The 19983-nt window shown below is 46.5% G+C and overlaps 2 protein-coding genes across 3 annotated transcripts; one reads left to right on the top strand and one right to left on the bottom strand.

Moving 5' to 3' along the window:
• Nucleotides 1–755: 755 nt before the first annotated feature.
• LOC117969896 (serine hydrolase-like protein) lies at nucleotides 756–11751 on the top strand. 2 transcript variants are annotated; one of them, XM_059021015.1, is made up of 13 exons: nucleotides 756–805; nucleotides 2899–2958; nucleotides 3796–3939; nucleotides 4757–4870; nucleotides 5054–5095; nucleotides 5232–5251; nucleotides 6139–6213; nucleotides 6847–6950; nucleotides 7915–7994; nucleotides 8205–8239; nucleotides 10045–10121; nucleotides 10796–10874; nucleotides 11486–11751. In XM_059021015.1, exons 2-13 carry the CDS (start codon nucleotides 2910–2912, stop codon nucleotides 11621–11623), a joined length of 957 nt encoding a protein of 318 aa, XP_058876998.1. In that variant the 5' UTR covers nucleotides 756–805; nucleotides 2899–2909; the 3' UTR covers nucleotides 11624–11751. The 2 variants fall into 2 exon arrangements, with proteins under 2 accessions (XP_058876998.1, XP_058876999.1); XM_059021016.1 differs by lacking the exon at nucleotides 6139–6213.
• Nucleotides 11752–12692: 941 nt separating this feature from the next.
• On the bottom strand, nucleotides 12693–19702 carry LOC131732011 (ribosomal RNA-processing protein 7 homolog A-like). Its single transcript, XM_059021017.1, has 7 exons — nucleotides 19593–19702; nucleotides 17991–18133; nucleotides 17344–17475; nucleotides 16283–16406; nucleotides 15597–15697; nucleotides 15231–15429; nucleotides 12693–13779 (listed from the first exon to the last, which is right to left on the bottom strand). Exons 1-7 carry the CDS (start codon nucleotides 19651–19653, stop codon nucleotides 13694–13696), a joined length of 846 nt encoding a protein of 281 aa, XP_058877000.1. The 5' UTR covers nucleotides 19654–19702; the 3' UTR covers nucleotides 12693–13693.
• Between the last annotated feature and the right edge of the window lie 281 nt (nucleotides 19703–19983).

Raw genomic sequence — 19983 nt, 5'->3', positions numbered from 1 at the left:
TCTTGACCGGAGGGTCGTGGGTTCAATCCCAGGTGGGGGACACTGCTGCTGTACCCTTGAGCAAGGTACTTTAACTAGATTGCTCCAGTAAAAACCCAACTGTATAAATGGGGAATTGTATGTAAAAATAATGTGATATCTTGTAACAATTGTAAGTCGCCCTGGATAAGAGCGTCTGCTAAGAAATAAATAATAATAATAATAATTATATATATATATATATATATATATATATATATATATATATATATATATATATATATATATATATATATATTAGCTCAAAGAGCCAGCTGTAGGATAGGCATGTATTATAAATCCTAAATTATATTATACAAAAGGAAAATTAAATATATATATATATATATATATATATATATATATATATATATATATAAAATCATAGCGGCACCCAAATAGTTAATAATTTTTAAAAAAAATTATTTATTTTATTTTATGAGAACGCGATTGGTTAAAAAAATAAATAAAAAAACGACCCCGCCTTTTCTTATTGGCTAGAAAACACAAAAAAAAAAAAAAAAAAAAAGAATTGTCACGCTAACTCCTGATTGGGTAAACCGCCTGCGTCAGCATTTCAAGCATTTTTTCCGATTGGATGACTATTTTGACAACAAAAGACTGTTCGCGAATCCCGATTGGCTTACGGATCTGGTAACATTCTGATTGGCGTACGGCCGGTCACGGCGTGGCAGACTCGGCTTCTGATTGGTCTACTCGTCGACTGTTTTCTGGGCGGAGTCAATAGCCGGTTCTTTCCGTGAAAACTCGTCGTTCAAAGTACAAGGTTAAAAATTTCGCTGAATAATTATATAAATATTATTAAAATACAAAATGTTACAACCGTAGGATGCATGAGCACCAAACCGTGCCTTTTTGTTGAATATTTTCTTAGTGTTTCGTTATATTTGTTCATGTGTATGCTTGTATTTCCTAGCTGTAGTTAAATAAGACTAGAAATAATATTATTGTAATGCGATGTGTCGTTGAGGTGTGTTTTTATACATATAGATATCTATCGGTAACTGTACTACTAAAAATTACACTAAAATAAATATGACGTTTACTGCCCTTGTATTTAAAATCCATTCTCTCACCTCTTATTAGCTTTATTAACAGTATCGCTGGTCCCTCCCTTTAAAGGAGCGCTGACCATCTTTAAAATCCATTCTCTCACCTCTTATTAGCTTTATTAACAGTATCGCTGGCCCCTCCCTTTAAAGGAGCGCTGAACATCTTTAAAATCCATTCTCTCACCTCTTATTAGCTTTATTAACAGTATCGCTGGTCCCTCCCTTTAAAGGAGCGCTGACCATCTTTAAAATCCATTCTCTCACCTCTTATTAGCTTTATTAACAGTATCGCTGGTCCTTCCCTTTAAAGGAGCGCTGACCATCTTTAAAATCCATTCTCTCACCTCTTATTAGCTTTATTAACAGTATCGCTGGTCCCTCCCTTTAAAGGAGCGCTGACCATCTTTAAAATCCATTCTCTCACCTCTTATTAGCTTTATTAACAGTATCGCTGGTCCCTCCCTTTAAAGGAGCGCTGACCATCTTTAAAATCCATTCTCTCACCTCTTATTAGCTTTATTAACAGTATCGCTGGTCCCTCCCTTTAAAGGAGCGCTGACCATCTTTAAAATCCATTCTCTCACCTCTTATTAGCTTTATTAACAGTATCGCTGGTCCCTCCCTTTAAAGGAGCGCTGACCATCTTTAAAATACATTCTCTCACCTCTTATTAGCTTTACTAACAGTATCGCTGGCCCCTCCCTTTAAAGGAGCGCTGACCATCTTTAAAATCCATTCTCTCACCTCTTATTAGCTTTATTAACAGTATCGCTGGTCCTTCCCTTTAAAGGAGCGCTGACCATCTTTAAAATCCATTCTCTCACCTCTTATTAGCTTTATTAACAGTATCGCTGGCCCCTCCCTTTAAAGGAGCGCTGACCATCTTTAAAATCCATTCTCTCACCTCTTATTAGCTTTATTAACAGTATCGCTGGTCCCTCCCTTTAAAGGAGCGCTGACCATCTTTAAAATCCATTCTCTCACCTCTTATTAGCTTTATTAACAGTATCGCTGGCCCCTCCCTTTAAAGGAGCGCTGACCATCTTTAAAATCCATTCTCTCACCTCTTATTAGCTTTATTAACAGGATCGCTGGTCCCTCCCTTTAAAGGAGCGCTGACCATCTTTAAAATCCATTCTCTCACCTCTTATTAGCTTTATTAACAGTATCGCTGGTCCCTCCCTTTAGAGGAGCGCTGACCATCTTTAAAATCCATTCTCTCACCTCTTATTAGCTTTATTAACAGTATCGCTGGCCCCTCCCTTTAAAGGAGCGCTGACCATCTTTAAAATCCATTCTCTCACCTCTTATTAGCTTTATTAACAGTATCGCTGGCCCCTCCCTTTAAAGGAGCGCTGACCATCTTTAAAATCCATTCTCTCATCTCTTATTAGCTTATTAACAGTATCGCTGGCCCCTCCCTTTAAAGGAGCGCTGACCATCTTTAAAATCCATTCTCTCACCTCTTATTAGCTTTATTAACAGGATCACTGGCCCCTCCCTTTAAAGGAGCGCTGACCATCTTTAAAATCCATTCTCTCGCCTCTTATTAGCTTTATTAACAGTATCGCTGGTCCCTCCCTTTAAAGGAGCGCTGACCATCTTTAAAATCCATTCTCTCACCTCTTATTAGCTTTATTAACAGTATCGCTGGTCCTTCCCTTTAAAGGAGCGCTGACCATCTTTAAAATCCATTCTCTCACCTCTTATTGCATTATCACTATCAATGTTACTTCTAGGGGAGCAGTAATCATAAATTCAATTCAAAATCAATAGTAAATTAATGATTTTTTTTTTTTTTCAACAGAAGATCAGATAATGTTCCAGCTGGCCAGACGTTTATCAATCTCGTCTATGGGCCAGAAAGGTTATTATTATTATTATTATTATTATTATTATTATTATTATTATTATTATTATTATTATTATTATTATTATTATTATTATTATTAAAGAGTTGTTCAGCTGAGGCTTTTTCTCCAAAGCGACTTCCAGAGACTAGGGGGGTGAACTCTGCATCATCAACAACTGCTGCTGCTGCTGCTGCAGAGTCACTTCCAATAGGAGCTCGTTTGTTTGACGTCTCATCCGAAGGACGGAGCACAAGGAGGTGAAGCGACTCGCTCAGGGTCACGCACACACACACACACACACACACACACACACACACACACAGACACACAGGGAGTCAGTGGCTGCTGCAGAGTCACTTCCAATAGGAGCTCGTTTGTTTGACGTCTCATCCGAAGGACGGAGCACAAGGAGGTGAAGCGACTCGCTCAGGGTCACGCACACACGCACGCACACACACACACACACACACAGGGAGTCAGTGGCTGAGCCGGGATTTGAACCTCCTGTTATCGAGACCCCCTTTTCTCTAACCTGCTTTGACCACACAGCCTCACTCATTATCTTAGCACTATTTCCCACAGAGAAGGGAATATGACCTGGGACTCAGCGGTCGCTGATGAAATAAGTGTGCAGTTGTGAAAGAAACACCTAGTTTGTGATTTTTTAATTTTTTTAAAACACGTCTGGTAACTGAAGGAATTTCTCAGTTTCTTTGCCTTGTTTTCTGATAATCTGCCGCACTCTCTCGGTCACCCCAGCCCCAGGGCCTTGTGGGTCGCTGGCTGAATAAGGGGGTGGCTTTTAAATTGAAAACAAAAACACTTTTTTTTTTTTTTTTTTTTTTTTAAAGTCACAGAACTGCGATTTCCTGTCCCATGGGGCCACATCGCCGCCAAGTCCTGGGGTCCTCGTGAGGGGCGTCCGGTTCTGTGCCTGCATGGCTGGTTGGACAACGCCAACTCTTTCGACAGGCTAATACCACTGCTACCTCAAGGTAAAAGGGGGTGAGTTTGGGGTCCTTGGGAATCAGACTCCCGCTGCACAGCAGTGTGATCCAGTCCTGGTTTCACTAGGAGTTTAATAATAAGACACACCTGAGCTTGTTAGCTAGACACACTGGGGGCTGATCAAGCTGGTAGCAGTAAAACCTGGACTGGATCACACTGCTGTGGGACAGGAGTCTGATTCCCAGCCCTGATCTCTCTGTCTAAATATCCCACAGTTCCCAGCAATATCCTGTAGCTCTCTTCACTATAAAATCAGCTACAAACCTCCTTCAACCAAAGTCTATCTACAGGGCTGGGAATCAGACTCCCGCTGCACAGCAGTGTGATCCAGTCCTGGTTTCTCTAGGAGTTTAATAATAAGACACACCTGAGCTTGTTAGCTAGACACACTGGGGGCTGATCAAGCTGGTAGCAGTAAAACCTGGACTGGATCACACTGCTGTGCGATAGGAGTCTGATTCCCAGCCCTGATCTCTCTGTCTAAATATCCCACAGTTCCCACCAATGTCCTGTAGCTCTCTTCACTATAAAATCAGCTACAAACCTCCTTCAACCAAAGTCTATCTACAGGGCTGGGAATCAGACTCCCGCTGCACAGCAGTGTGATCCAGTCCTGGTTTCACTGGGAGTTTAATAATAAGACACACCTGAGCTTGTCAGCTAGACACACTGGGGGCTGATCAAGCTGGTAGCAGTAAAACCTGGACTGGATCACACTGCTGTGGGATAGGAGTCTGATTCCCATCCCTGTGACTCATATTAATTGTAACAGTGATTATAATATAATCGCTCTTGTGGTTTCAGAATGCCGTTGTCTAGCAATAGATTTCCCAGGACATGGACTCTCATCACACAGATCTCCTGGAGCCCATTACAGCTTCCCAGCCTATGTGAACGACGTTCTCAGAGTAGCTAAAGGTAAAAAATAACACCTTCAAAGGGGTGTGGGGACTGAATCACCTGCCATAGCACTGTCAATACGGGGAGCAAAAGAACACTGCCGAAGGCACTAGAGCCCCAAACTACAGCTAGTCTGCTTGATACATACATTATATATATATATATGCAAATATATTTGCATATGTTTTTCTTATGTTTCAGCGTTAGAATGGAAGACGTTTTCAATTCTGGGTCACAGCATGGGTAAGCAAATCCGATCAATAATCATTTCGACTGATTACTTCGCTGTTTATTATTACCTGTTAATATCTGTCTCTCGCGGGTTTGGGTGATGATCGGGCTATATCTCGAGATTCATAGTCATTTATTTTCCATTTAGGTGGCAACGTGGCTTGTTTGGTGAGTATACTGTTAATGTGACTTCCTTGCAATGCTTCCCTGTGCTTTACCAGACCTGTATGTGCTTTACAATGCTTCCCTATGCTTTACCACACCTCTCTGTACTTTACAATGCTTCCCTATGCTTTACCACACCTCTCTGTGCTTTACAATGCTTCCCTATGCTTTACCAGACCTCTCTGTGCTTTACAATGCTTCCCTATGCTTTACCAGACCTCTCTGTGCTTCACAATGCTTCCCTATGCTTTACCAGACCTCTCTGTGCTTTACAATGCTTCCCTATGCTTTACCAGACCTCTCTGTGCTTTACAATGCTTCCCTATGCTTTACCACACCTCTCTGTGCTTTACAATGCTTCCCTATGCTTTACCAGACCTCTCTGTGCTTTACAATGCTTCCCTATGCTTTACCAGACCTCTCTGTGCTTTACAATGCTTCCCTATGCTTTACCAGACCTCTCTGTGCTTTACAATGCTTCCCTATGCTTTACCAGACCTCTCTGTGCTTTACAATGCTTCCCTGTGCTTTACCAGACCTCTGTGCTTTACAATGCTTCCCTATGCTTTACCAGACCTCTCTGTGCTTTACAATGCTTCCCTATGCTTTACCAGACCTCTCTGTGCTTTACAATACTTCCCTATGCTTTACCAGACCTCTCTGTGCTTTACAATGCTTCCCTATGCTTTACCAGACCTCTCTGTGCTTTACAATGCTTCCCTATGCTTTACCAGACCTCTCTGTGCTTTACAATGCTTCCCTATGCTTTACCAGACCTCTCTGTGCTTTACAATGCTTCCCTATGCTTTACCAGACCTCTCTGTTACAGCGGGACTCTGTTATCAGGGCTGGTTTCCCCTGTTTCATTCCCTTGTTGGTTTGTATTGCAGTTCAGTGCGCTGTTTCCAGAGATGGTGGATAAGCTGGTCATACTGGATGCCTACGGATTCTTACCCACAGAGGCTGTAAGCTCGTGTGTGTGATGCGGTGATCGCTGGGTACTAACATTGCTGGGATGCTTATCAAAATTATCCATTCCTCTCCCTCCTGCCCTCTTCCTCTCTCCCCTCTCCCTTTTCATCTCTCCCCTCTCCTCCTCACTCTCTCCTCTTTCTTCCTCTCCCCTCCCCTCTCTTTTCCTCTCCCCTCCTCTCTCCCTCCCCTCTCCCTTTTCATCTCTCCTCTCCTCTCTCACCCCTTTCATCTCTCCCCTCCTCCTCTCCTCTTCCTCTCCTCTTCCTCTCTCCCCTCTTTTCATCTCCCCTCTTTTCATCTCTCCTCTCCCTCCCCTCTCCCTTTTCATCTCTCCTATCCTTTTTTTCCTCCTCCTCTTTCTCCCTTTTCATCTCTCCTCTCACCCCTCTTTCATCTCTCCCCTCCTCCTCTCCTCTTTCTCTCCTCTTCCTCTCTCCCCTCTTTTCATCTCTCCTCTCCCCCTCCTCTCCCCTCTTCATCTCTTCCCCTCCTCTTCTCTCCCCTCTTCTCTCTCCTCTCCCCCCTCCTCATCTCCCCCCTCCTCTCCTCTCTCCCCCTCTCCCGTCTTCATCTCTCCTCTCCTCCCCCCCTCACTCTCCTCTCCTCCTCCCCTCCTCTCTCAGGATGAAATCCCCCGGCTGGTTCGTAAAGGAATGGAGGAGATGTTGGGGTACGAGAGCGAGGCGAGGCCAGGGAAAGTCTACCCCCCCGAGGAGGCGTGTCAGAGGTCAGAGGTCCGGGTGGGCGGGGCTAGTGTGTCTGTCTGTCTCGCTGACAGTTTCACACACCTCTCGAGACGCGCTTGTCCGACTGGGATGAAACTCGCTCGGGATCTTCTTCAGCTCACAAGATGTTGAGCAAGCTGTCCCTGTCTCTCAGTGTCTCAGCGTGTGTGTGTGTGTTTCAATCGTTCAGTGTCTCAGCGTGTGTGTGTGTGTTTCAATCTTTCAGTGTGTGTGTGTTTCAGTGTCTCAGTGTGTCTCTCTGTGTTTTTGTGTTTCAGTCTCTCAGTGTGTCTGTGTGTATCTCAGTGTGTGTCTCAGTGTCTCTGTGTGTGTGTGTTTCAGTGTCTCAGTGTGTCTGTGTGTATCTCAGTGTGTCTCAGTGTCTCTGTGTGTGTGTGTTTCAGTGTCTCAGTGTGTCTCTGTTTCTGTGTTTCAGTGTCTCAGTGTGTCTGTGTGTATCTCAGTGTGTGTCTCAGTGTCTCTGTGTGTGTGTTTCAGTGTCTCAGTGTCTCTGTGTGTGTGTGTGTGTGTGTGTGTTTCAGTGTATCTCAGTCTCTGTGTGTGTGTGTGTGTTTCAGTGTCTCAGTGTGTCTGTGTGTATCTCAGTGTGTCTCAGTGTCTCTGTGTGTGTGTGTTTCAGTGTCTCAGTGTGTCTCTGTTTCTGTGTTTCAGTGTCTCAGTGTGTCTGTGTGTATCTCAGTGTGTGTCTCAGTGTCTCTGTGTGTGTGTTTCAGTGTCTCAGTGTCTCTGTGTGTGTGTGTGTGTGTGTGTGTTTCAGTGTATCTCAGTGTCTCAGTGTGTGTTTCATTGTCTCAGTCTCTCTCTCTCTCTGTTTCAGTGTCTCTCTCTCTCTCTCTCTGTGTGTTTCAGTGTCTCTCTCTCTCTCTCTCTCTCTCTGTGTTTCAGTGTCTCTCTCTCTCTGTGTCTCAGTGTCTCTCTCTCTCTCTCTCTGTGTTTGTGTTTCAGGCTCCTCTCTGCTAACTCCTCCCTGTGTGAGGAATCAGCTCTCATCCTGCTGCAGAGAGGCAGCACCGAGGTGCCCGGAGGTGAGAGAGAGTGTGTGTGTGCGTGTGTGTGTGTATCACAGTGTGTGTGTGTGTGTGCGTCACAGTGTGTGTGTGTGTGTCACAGTGTGTCCGTGTGTGTGTGTGTATCACAGTGTGTGTGTGCGTGTGTCAGTGTGTGTGCGTGTGTTTTATTTTGTAATAAGCTTGTGTTTTTATTTTCTGATGATTTTTCTTCTCTCTCTCTCTCAGGGCTTGTATTTAACCGTGATTTCCGACTTAACCTGGTGAGGGCGACAAAGACCTGCATCCTCACAGCAGTCTCTATAGAGACTATACAGACCTGCATCCTCACAGCAGTCTCTATAGAGACTATACAGACCTGCATCCTCACAGCAGTCTCTATAGAGTCTATACAGACCTGCATCCTCACAGCAGTCTCTATAGAGACTATACAGACCTGCATCCTCACAGCAGTCTCTATAGAGTCTATACAGACCTGCATCCTCACAGCAGTCTCTATAGAGACTATACAGACCTGCATCCTCACAGCAGTCTCTATAGAGTCTATACAGACCTGCATCCTCACAGCAGTCTCTATAGAGACCATACAGACCTGCATCCTCACAGCAGTCTCTATAGAGTCTATACAGACCTGCATCCTCACAGCAGTCTCTATAGAGACCATACAGACCTGCATCCTCACAGCAGTCTCTATAGAGACTATACAGATCTGTTATAGAGTCTATACACACACCTGTATCCTCACAGCAGTCTCTATAGTGTCTATACAGACCTGCATCCTCACAGCAGTCTCTATAGAGTCTATACAGACCTGCATCCTCACAGCAGTCTCTATAGAGACTATACAGACCTGCATCCTCACAGCAGTCTCTATAGAGTCTATACACACACCTGTATCCTCACAGCAGTCTCTATAGAGACTATACAGACCTGCATCCTCACAGCAGTCTCTATAGTCTATACAGACCTGCATCCTCACAGCAGTCTCTATAGAGTCTATACAGACCTGTTATAGAGTCTATACACACACCTGTATCCTCACAGCAGTCTCTATAGAGACTATACAGACCTGCATCCTCACAGCAGTCTCTATAGAGACTATACAGACCTGCATCCTCACAGCAGTCTCTATAGAGACTATACAGATCTGCATCCTCACAGCAGTCTCTATAGTCTATACAGACCTGCATCCTCACAGCAGTCTCTATAGTCTATACAGACCTGTTATAGAGTCTATACACACACCTGTATCCTCACAGCAGTCTCTATAGAGTCTATACAGACCTGCATCCTCACAGCAGTCTCTATAGAGACTATACAGACCTGCATCCTCACAGCAGTCTCTATAGAGACTATACAGACCTGCATCCTCACAGCAGTCTCTATAGAGTCTATACACACACCTGTATCCTCACAGCAGTCCCTATAGAGTCTATACAGACCTGTTATAGAGTCTATACACACACCTGTATCCTCACAGCAGTCTCTATAGTCTCTATACAGTCTCTACAGCAGTCTCTATACAGTCTCTCTAGCAGTCTCTAGTCTCTACAGTCTCTATAGTCTCTACAGCAGTCTCCAGTCTCTATACAGTCTCTCTAGCAGTCTCTAGTCTCTACAGTCTCTATAGTCTCTACAGCAGTCTCCAGTCTCTATACAGTCTCTCTAGCAGTCTCTAGTCTCTACAGTCTCTATAGTCTCTACAGCAGTCTCCAGTCTCTATACAGTCTCTACAGCAGTATCTAGTCTCTCTAGCAGTCTCTAGTCTCTACAGTCTCTATAGTCTCTACAGCAGTCTCCAGTCTCTACAGCAGTCTCTATACAGTCTCTCTAGCAGTCTTTAGTCTCTACAGTCTCTATAGTCTCTACAGCAGTCTCCAGTCTCTATACAGTCTCTACAGCAGTCTCTATACAGTCTCTCTAGCAGTCTTTAGTCTCTACAGTCTCTATAGTCTCTACAGCAGTCTCCAGTCTCTATACAGTCTCTACAGCAGTCTCTATACAGTCTCTCTAGCAGTCTCCAGTCTCTACAGCAGTCTCTATATCAATGTATTTCTTATATTCACAGACAAACATCGCGAGGGTAACTCTAGAGCAGAGCCTGCAGTTACAGAAGAGAATCACCGCCAGTGTCCTCATTGTGCTGTGAGTCTAGAACAGTCTAGAACATCTGTATTTTTCTAGAAATGTATGATTTATTTTTTCTACCTGATCTTTTAGTGCCGTGTCACTTTTCTATGTTGCGCGAGAATGATCGGATTGTGGGGGTGCAGGGGGGTGTCTGTCTGTCTGTCTCTCTCCGTCCATCTGTCTGTCTGTCTGTCCGTCTGTCTGGGCCTCCGTCTGTCTGTCTGTCTGTCTGCACCTCCGTCTGTCTGTCTGTCTGTCTGCACCTCCGTCTGTCCCTCCGTCCGTCTGTCTGTACCTCCGTCTGTCTGTCTGTCTCTCTCCGTCCGTCTGTCTGTCTGTACCTCCGTCTGTCTGTCTGTCTGTCTGTCTGTCCCTCCGTCCGTCTGTCTGTACCTCCGTCTGTCTGTCTGTCTGTACCTCCGTCTGTCTGTCTGTCTCTCTCCGTCCGTCTGTCTGTCTGCACCTCCGTCTGTCTGTTTGTCTGTCCGTCTGTCTCTCTCTCCGTCCGTCTGTCTGCGTGTCTCATTATTGCCTCTCTCTGTTTGAAGCTCTTCTTCTGTTGTCAGGAAGCTCTCTGATTCTTATCCCTGTTCTGTTTGTGAACGCGCTGCCGTGGCGACGGGGGGTGATGATGTCACCGATGATGTCACCGACAGGCCGGTTGACATTTTTTTTTTTTTTTCTCTCAGGGCCGAGGAGGGAATTCCGAAAAACGCAATATTGAACCCGGATAAGCTGCTGCAGGGATTTCGAGACTCGCTCGGAGAGGTACAGCAGGGGGTGGTTATAGTATTTGATTACGATTGTAAGTCGCCCTGGATAAGGGCGTCTGCTAAGAAATAAATAATAGCTGTTGCATTTAAAAAAAAAAAAAAGTAATAATTTAAAACTATTATTTTCCTCTTAATCTCATACTGTGGCGTTTGCAGCCGTCTGAAGCGACAAATACAGAGACAGCGAAGTGCAGTAAAGTGTAGTAAAGTTATTTCGTCTTATTTTCATCTCTGTAGTGACCGGCCGGCCACTAGAACTATTTTAAATCTCTCTCTCTCTCTCTCTCCCCCCGCTCTTTCTTTCTCTCCTGACCCTCCTCCTCTCCCCCTCTCTCCGTGTCTCTCTCCTCCCTCTCCGTCTCTCTCCCTCCCCCCTTCCTCCTCTCTCCATCTCTCTCCCTCCCCCTTCCTCCTCTCTCTCCGCTCTCCCTCTCCTCTCCCTGTCTCCCTCTCTATCTCCCTCTCCTCCCTCTGTCTCCTCTCTCTGCTCTCCCTGTCTCCCTCTCCCTCTCTCCCCCTATCACCTCCTCTCCTCCCTCTCCTCTCCTCTCTTCCCTCCCCTCTCTCCGCTCTCCCTCCCCTCTCTCCGCTCTCCCTCTCTCTCAGTCTCATTTCCGTTTGGAGTCAGTTCCAGGGAACCACCACGTGCATCTCAACCAGCCCGAGAAAGTGTCCCCGATCGTGGGGAGATTCCTGAGCAGCCCTGCATGGAGCTCCAGCATCGAAAGCGCTGCCAAACTGTGACCCCGCTGAGACCCCAGAACCAGAACCAGACCCCGCTGAGACCCCAGAACCAGAACCAGACCCCGCTGAGACCCCAGAACCAGAACCAGACCCCGCTACAGACCCCAGAACCAGAACCAGACCCCGCTGAGACCCCAGAACCAGAACCAGACCCCGCTGAGACCCCAGAACCAGAACCAGACCCCGCTGAGACCCCAGAACCAGAACCAGACCCCGCTGAGACCCCAGAACCAGAACCAGACCCCGCTACAGACCCCAGAACCAGAACCAGACCCCGCTGAGACCCCAGAACCAGAACCAGACCCCGCTGAGACCCCAGAACCAGAACCAGACCCCGCTGAGACCCCAGAACCAGAACCAGACCCCGCTGACACCCCAGAACCAGGGCTGAGGAGAAGACTCCCACTGCACAGAGAGACACACACACACACAGAGAGACACACAGAGAGACACAGAGAGAGAGAGACAGAGACACATGCACACACAGAGACACAGAGAGAGAGAGAGAGACAGACAGACAGACAGACAGAGCCCCACAATCCTGTTCGGTTTGACGCTACAGTATAATATAGAATCCCTTCTTCTTGGGGTCTGTGTTAGTTTACTACATTCTGAAAAGAGTTTAGTGTCATTAAAGCTGCAGACAGACAGACAGACAGACAGAGCCCCACAATCCTGTTCAGTTTGACGCTACAGTATAATATAGAATCCCTTCTTCTTGGGGTCTGTGTTAGTTTACTACATTCTGAAAAGAGTTTAGTGTCATTAAAGCTGCAGACAGACAGACAGACAGACGGAGGGACAGACAGACAGACAGACAGACAGACAGACAGAGCCCCACAATCCTGTTCGGTTTGACGCTACAGTATAATATAGAATCCCTTCTTCCAAAAATGAACAACATTAGAAAAACACTTGACTCTTTTTTCAGGCTTTGATACTCAAACAAAAACTTGAACAGAAAAATTGGGTCTAAATTTGTCTATTTATTATTGACAATAAAATAAAGAAATAGACTTCTGACAGCAAAACTACACAAGAGTTTGTTTGTGTTTTAAAAAAAAAACAATTGCATTTTGTGTTTTTAATATTATTATTGTTACAGTAATTAATCATCACGTACGACAATGAAACATGACATTATAAGGGACTGTGTGGACGACGGTGTCATAGAAATTTGTAAGGGGGGGGGGCGAGGGGGTTACCGAGGGTTACCAAGCGTTGCCGTGGGTTACGGAGCCACGCTGTCGATGCTGAATCGCTGGGATCCTTCGAGACCCGACTTGACAAAGTTCTGAGATCCATCAGCTGCAGGACGAGCTCTGAGGGGCTGAACGGAGACCCCTCTCCCCTCTCCCTCAGTAAGGTTTCAATTTCCTCTCCTCTCCTCCCCCCTCTCTCAGTAAGGTTTCAATTTCCTCTCCTCTGTCCTCCCATCTCTCCTCTCCTCTCCTCTCCTCCTCCCCTCTCTCTCCTCTCCCCTCCTCTCAGTAAGGTTTGAATTTCCTCTCTGTCCTCCCCTCTCTCCTCTCTCTCCTCCCCTCTCTCTCCTCTCCCCCCTCCCTCAGTAAGGTTTCAATTTCCTCTGCTCTCTCTCCCCCTCTCCTCTCCTCTCTCAGTAAGGTTTGAATCTCCCCTCTCCTCTCTCCTCCTCTCCTCTCCTCTCTCAGTAAGGTTTGAATCTCCCCTCTCCTCTCCTCTCTCCTCCTCTCCTCTCCTCTCCTCTCTCAGTAAGGTTTGAATTTCCTCTGCTCTCTCTCCCCCTCTCCTCCCCTCTCCTCTCCTAGTAAGGTTTGAATCTCCCCTCCCCTCTCCTCCTCTCCTCCCCTCTCCTCTCCTCTCTCTCAGTAAGGTTTGAATCTCCCCTCCCCTCCCCTCCCCTCTCTCCTCTCCTCTCCTCCTCTCTCAGTAAGGTTTGAATTTCCTCTGCTCTCTCTCTCCCCCTCTCCTCCCCTCTCCTCTCCTAGTAAGGTTTGAATCTCCCCTCTCCTCCTCTCCTCCCCTCTCCTCTCCTCTCTCTCAGTAAGGTTTGAATCTCCCCTCCCCTCCCCTCTCTCCTCTCCTCCTCTCTCAGTAAGGTTTGAATTTCCTCTGCTCTCTCATCATCGCGATCCTCTGCTTGTCTTCTTCAAACTTCTTCCTCAGCTCTGCGATGTCTGTAAAAAATTTTTAAAAAATACAAATAAAACCGACACACACCTGAGCTTGTTAGCTAGACACACTGGGGGCTGATCAAGCTGGTAGCAGTAAAACCTGGACTGGATCACACTGCTGTGCGATAGGAGTCTGATTCCCATCCCTGATCTCTCTGTCTAAATATCCCACAGTTCCCAGCAATATCCTGTAGCTCTCTTCACTATAAAATCAGCTACAAACCTCCTTCAACCAAAGTCTATCTACAGGGCTGGGAATCAGACTCCCGCTGCACAGCAGTGTGATCCAGTCCTGGTTTCACTAGGAGTTTAATAATAAGACACACCTGAGCTTGTTAGCTAGACACACTGGGGGCTGATCAAGCTGGTAGCAGTAAAACCTGGACTGGATCACACTGCTGTGCCATAGGAGTCTATTTCCATGCAGGCCAGTTTCACTGGGTGTTAAGGGCTGGTTTCACTGGGTGTTAAGGGCTGGTTTCACTGGGTGTTAAAGGCTGGCTTCACTGGGTGTTAAGGGCTGGTTTCACTGGGTGTTAAGGGCTGGTTTCACTGGGTGTTAAAGGGTGGCTTCACTGGGTGTTAAAGGCTGGTTTCATTGGGTGTTAAAGGCTGGTTTCACTGGGTGTTAAAGGCTGGCTCCACTGGGTGTTAAAGGCTGGCTTCACTGGGTGTTAAGGGCTGGTTTCACTAGGTGTTAAAGGCTGGCTTCACGGGGTGTTAAAGGCTGGTTTCACTGGGTGTTAAAGGCTGGTTTCATTGGGTGTTAAAGGCTGGTTTCACTGGGTGTTAAAGGCTGGCTTCACTGGGTGTTAAAGGCTGGCTTCACTGGGTGTTAAAGGCTGGCTTCACTGGATGTTAAGGGCTGGTTTCACTGGGTGTTAAGGGCTGGCTTCACTGGGTGTTAAAGGCTGGTTTCACTGGGTGTTAAAGGCTGGTTTCACTGGGTGTTAAGGGTTGGTTTCACTGGGTGTTAAGGGCTGGCTTCACTGGGTGTTAAGGGCTGGCTTCACTGGGTGTTAAGGGCTGGTTTCACTGGATGTTAAGGGCTGGTTTCACTGGGTGTTAAGGGCTGGCTTCACTGGGTGTTAAAGGCTGGTTTCACTGGGTGTTAAAGGCTGGTTTCACTGGGTGTTAAGGGCTGGTTTCACTGGGTGTTAAGGGCTGGTTTCACTGGGTGTTAAGGGCTGGCTTCACTGGGTGTTAAGGGCTGGCTTCACTGGGTGTTAAGGGCTGGTTTCACTGGGTGTTAAGGGCTGGCTTCACTGGGTGTTAAGGGCTGGCTTCACTGGGTGTTAAGGGCTGGTTTCACTGGGTGTTAAGGGCTGGTTTCACTGGGTGTTAAGGGCTGGCTTCACTGGGTGTTAAGGGCTGGTTTCACTGGGTGTTAAAGGCTGGTTTCACTGGGTGTTAAGGGCTGGTTTCACTGGGTGTTAAAGGCTGGTTTCACTCACGCTCTCTCTTGCTCTCTCGGTGCTGCCAGGTGTAGAAGTTGAGCAGCTCTTTCTTGGCTCTCCTCCGACGCTCCGCCTCCACGGCTCTCAGATTGGCCGCCTCGGTTCGGGGGAGGGCCGGGCGACGCCCCCCTCGAGTCACCTTCACCCAGCCCTCCCCGTCCGGGACCCCGTCTCCCTCCGCGAGGCGAGCGGACTCCTGAGAGAGAGAGGGGGAGAGGGTTAATATAGAGACACACAGACAGACACACAGACACACACACACACACACTCACACACACACACACACGCACACACACACACACACACACACACACACACACACACACACACACACACACACACACACTCCTCCTCGCTCCTCACCTCCGCCACTCTCTTGTCGTGAGCCTGCATGAAAGCATCAACCTCAGCCTGCAGTTCATCAGCCTGCAGAAGGGAGGCGCTGCTGTACTGTGACACCCACCCTGCAGAAACACAGATTCAAAAACACACTCTGAAACTGATCTGTGAATACCTCTGCTCCTGTCAGGTCTGTGAAGAGCCTGTACACTGAAGTGAACTTCAACTGAGAGAGGGGGAGAGGGGGAGAGAGGGGGAGAGGAGAGAGGAGAGGGGGGGAGAGAGAGAGAGAGTGAGGGGGGAGAGAGAGATACAGAGAGGAGATAGACAGACAGAGAAATAGAGAGAGAGATACACAGAGAGAGATAGAGAGAGAGATAGAGAGATAGACAGAGAGAGACAGGCAGAAATACACAGAGACAAAGAGAGAGAGTCAGACAGTAGTATTACTACAGGGCTGGGAATCAGACTCCTATCGCACAGCAGTGTGATCCAGTCCAGGTTTTACTGCTACCAGCTTGATCAGCCCCCAGTGTGTCTAGCTAACAAGCTCAGGGGTGTCTGATTATTAAACTCCCAGTGAAACCAGGACTGGATCACACTGCTGTGCAGCGGGAGTCTGATTCCCAGCCCTGTAGATAGACTTTGGTTGAAGGAGGTAACAGGTAGCTACGATCACATTAAGACCCTCCCCCTCTCCCGTCACTCACTCTGCAGGCCTGTTTTGATTGGTTGTTTCTCCGTCGACAGAACAATGGCTTCTTTCGGTCTCAGTTTTTTGGCCGCTGTCACACTGGAGGCTTTTTTAAAAACCACGTAAGCCACGAGGAACCCCTGTTCAAAAAATACAAAACATTCACACTGAAGACACTGAGAGAGAAGACACTGAGAGAGACTTCTAGTGGAAACGTTTGCCATTGAATTTACACTGAAGACACTGAGAGAGACTTCTAGTGGAAACGTTTGCCATTGAATTTACACTGAAGACGCTGAGAGAGACTTCTAGTGGAAACGTTTGCCATTGAATTTACACTGAAGACGCTGAGAGAGACTTCTAGTGGAAACGTTTGCCATTGAATTCACACTGAAGACGCTGAGAGAGACTTCTAGAGGAAACGTTTGCCATTGAATTTACACTGAAGACGCTGAGAAAGACTTCTAGTGGAAACGTTTGCCATTGAATTTACACTGAAGACGCTGAGAAAGACTTCTCGTGGAAACGTTTGCCATTGAATTTACACTGAAGACGCTGAGAGAGACTTCTAGTGGAAACGTTTGCCATTGAATTTACACTGAAGACGCTGAGAGAGACTTCTAGTGGAAACGTTTGCCGTTGAATTTACACTGAAGACGCTGAGAGAGACTTCTAGTGGAAACGTTTGCCATTGAATTTACACTGAAGACGCTGAGAGAGACTTCTAGTGGAAACGTTTGCCATTGAATTTACACTGAAGACGCTGAGAGAGACTTCTAGAGGAAACGTTTGCCATTGAATTTACACTGAAGACGCTGAGAAAGACTTCTAGTGGAAACGTTTGCCATTGAATTCACACTGAAGACACTGAGAAAGACTTCTAGTGGAAACGTTTGCCATTGAATTTACACTGAAGATGCTGAGAGAGACTTCTAGTGGAAACGTTTGCCGTTGAATTTACACTGAAGACGCTGAGAGAGACTTCTAGAGGAAACGTTTGCCATTGAATTTACACTGAAGACGCTGAGAAAGACTTTTAGTGGAAACGTTTGCTGTTGAATTGGTATTTTTTCACACCTTGCTGCTCTGGGTTCTGAAGTGTTTGGAAGGTGCTGGTTCTGGTTCTGGTTCCTCTTCTGGGCCGGGCTTCTCCTTCAGTTCTATGGACTGGATCAGACCGCAGGGGGACAGAATTCGGTACAAACATTCCTGAGGGGAAAAAAAAAAAAAAAGTGGAGTTTTGAAAGACACACATAGTTAGAGCAAAATATTTTGAAAAACAAATTTTAACATTACAGGAGGGTGTGTGATCCCAGCGGGTTCGTGAAAAGGGGTCTCGATAACAGGAGGTTCAAATCCCGGCTCAGCCACTGACTCCCTGTGTGTGCGTGTGTGTGTGTGTGTGTGTGTGTGTGTGCGTGTGTGTGTGCGTGCGTGTGCGTGTGTGTGTGTGTGTGTGTGTGTGTATGTGTGACCCTGAGCGAGTCGCTTCACCTCCTTGCGCTCCGTCCTTCGGATGAGACGTCAAACAAACGAGCTCCTATTGGAAGTGACTCTGCAGCAGCAGCAGCAGCAGTTGATGATGCAGAGTTCACCCCCCTAGTCTCTGGAAGTCGCTTTGGAGAAAAAGCCTCCGCTGAACGACTCGTTAATAATAATAATAATAATAATAATAATAATAATAATAATAATAATAATAATGTCACACAGGGTGCAATACTGACCTCCGGGCAATAGGGGGGGATGTTGAGCACAAAGAGAGTCCTGTCCAGCGGCCTTCTGGTGTTGTTCTCAGATCGCACCCTGTGCTCCTTCACATAAAGGTAATGGTGGGACTTACTGGTCAGCTGAAACTTTACTGGGATCGCTGGGAATGGAGAAAACACAACACAGTTTAAAATTTCCTGAACGTGAAAAATTCAACACATTTTTAACACCAGGGCTGGGAATCAGACTCCTATCCCACAGCAGCGTGATCCAGTCCAGGTTTTACTGCTACCAGCTTGATCAGCCCCCAGTGTGTCTAGCTAACAAGCTCAGGTGTGTCTTATTATTAAACTCCTAGTGAAACCAGGACTGGATCACACTGCTGTGCAGCGGGAGTCTGATTCCCAGCCCTGTAGATAGACTTTGGTTGAAGGAGGTTTGTAGCTGATTTTATAGTGGAGAGAGCTACAGGATATTGCTGGGAACTGTGGGATATTTAGACAGAGAGATCAGGGCTGGGAATCAGACTCCTATTGCACAGCAGCGTGATCCAGTCCAGGTTTTACTGCTACCAGCTTGATCAGCCCCCAGTGTGTCTAGCTAACAAGCTCAGGTGTGTCTTATTATTAAACTCCTAGTGAAACCAGGACTGGATCACACTGCTGTGCAGCGGGAGTCTGATTCCCAGCCCTGTAGATAGACTTTGGTTGAAGGAGGTTTGTAGCTGATTTTATAGTGGAGAGAGCTACAGGATATTGCTGGGAACTGTGGGATATTTAGACAGAGAGATCAGGGCTGGGAATCAGACTCCTATTGCACAGCAGTGTGATCCAGTCCAGGTTTTACTGCTACCAGCTTGATCAGCCCCCAGTGTGTCTAGCTAACAAGCTCAGGTGTGTCTGATTATTAAACTCCTAGTGAAACCAGGACTGGATCACACTGCTGTGCAGCGGGAGTCTGATTCCCAGCCCTGTAGATAGACTTTGGTTGAAGGAGGTTTGTAGCTGATTTTATAGTGAAGAGAGCTACAGGATATTGCTGGGAACTGTGGGATATTTAGACAGAGAGATCAGGGCTGGGAATCAGACTCCTATCGCACAGCAGTGTGATCCAGTCCAGGTTTTACTGCAAATTAATATTATTATCATTATGACGTCTCGAACATATCAATGCAAATTATCTTGAAGGATATTGGAATCGGGAATTGATTTTTTTTAAAAAGTTATCGGTTTTGAAAAATAAAGTAACAGACAGATAAGTAGGTGGATTTTATTCTGAGTTTAGAGAGGGGGGGGGGGGGGGACGGACAATTCAACGATACCCTGACTGCGCCTGCGCTCGTAAATAACGCATACATTTATAAACTCAGTCAAACCACATTTAAAAAAAACAACAAAATCATTAAAACAACTCACTACCGGGGTAAGAAAAAAATAAAAAATAAACGTGTCGGGACGTGTCGTGTTTTATAACACAAACAAACGCGTTGCCTTATTTTGAGGTCTAAGCTCGTCTCTCCCGCCCCGCTTTGCATTACTCCGCTGGTATCGGCTTTATTTCATGCTCGGAACCGGTCCGTTAAACCGAACCCCCCCCCCCCCAGCCCCCGGTTCTGTTACCTGTAAATCCGGATGGTATTTCAAACCCCAAACTCGCGTGTTGCTTCCTGGTGGGTGCCATCTTAGTGTGTCTGGAGGAAGTGGCGTCTGTGGACGCGCGGGATATTCTGGGAGTTGTAGTTTTTTTTTTTAAAACAGCTGTCGTAAATACAGTGCAATTACACAGCCCTCTGAAATGTCTTTATAATATATTGATGCGATCCAGCCCTCTGAAATGTCTTTATAATATACAGCGCTAGACCCTGATATTGAGGCGATCCAGCCCTCTGAAATGTCTTTATAATATACAGCGCTAGACCCTGATAGTGATGCGATCCAGCCCTCTGAAATGTCTTTATAATATACAGCGCTAGACCCTGATATTGATGCGATCCAGCCCTCTGAAATGTCT

The sequence above is a fragment of the Acipenser ruthenus genome, unplaced genomic scaffold (genome assembly GCF_902713425.1).
Source record: "Acipenser ruthenus unplaced genomic scaffold, fAciRut3.2 maternal haplotype, whole genome shotgun sequence".
Lineage (NCBI taxonomy): Eukaryota > Metazoa > Chordata > Actinopteri > Acipenseriformes > Acipenseridae > Acipenser > Acipenser ruthenus.
The sequence above is the reverse complement of the archived record's forward strand: the minus strand, read 5'-3'. Positions and strand labels throughout refer to the sequence as shown.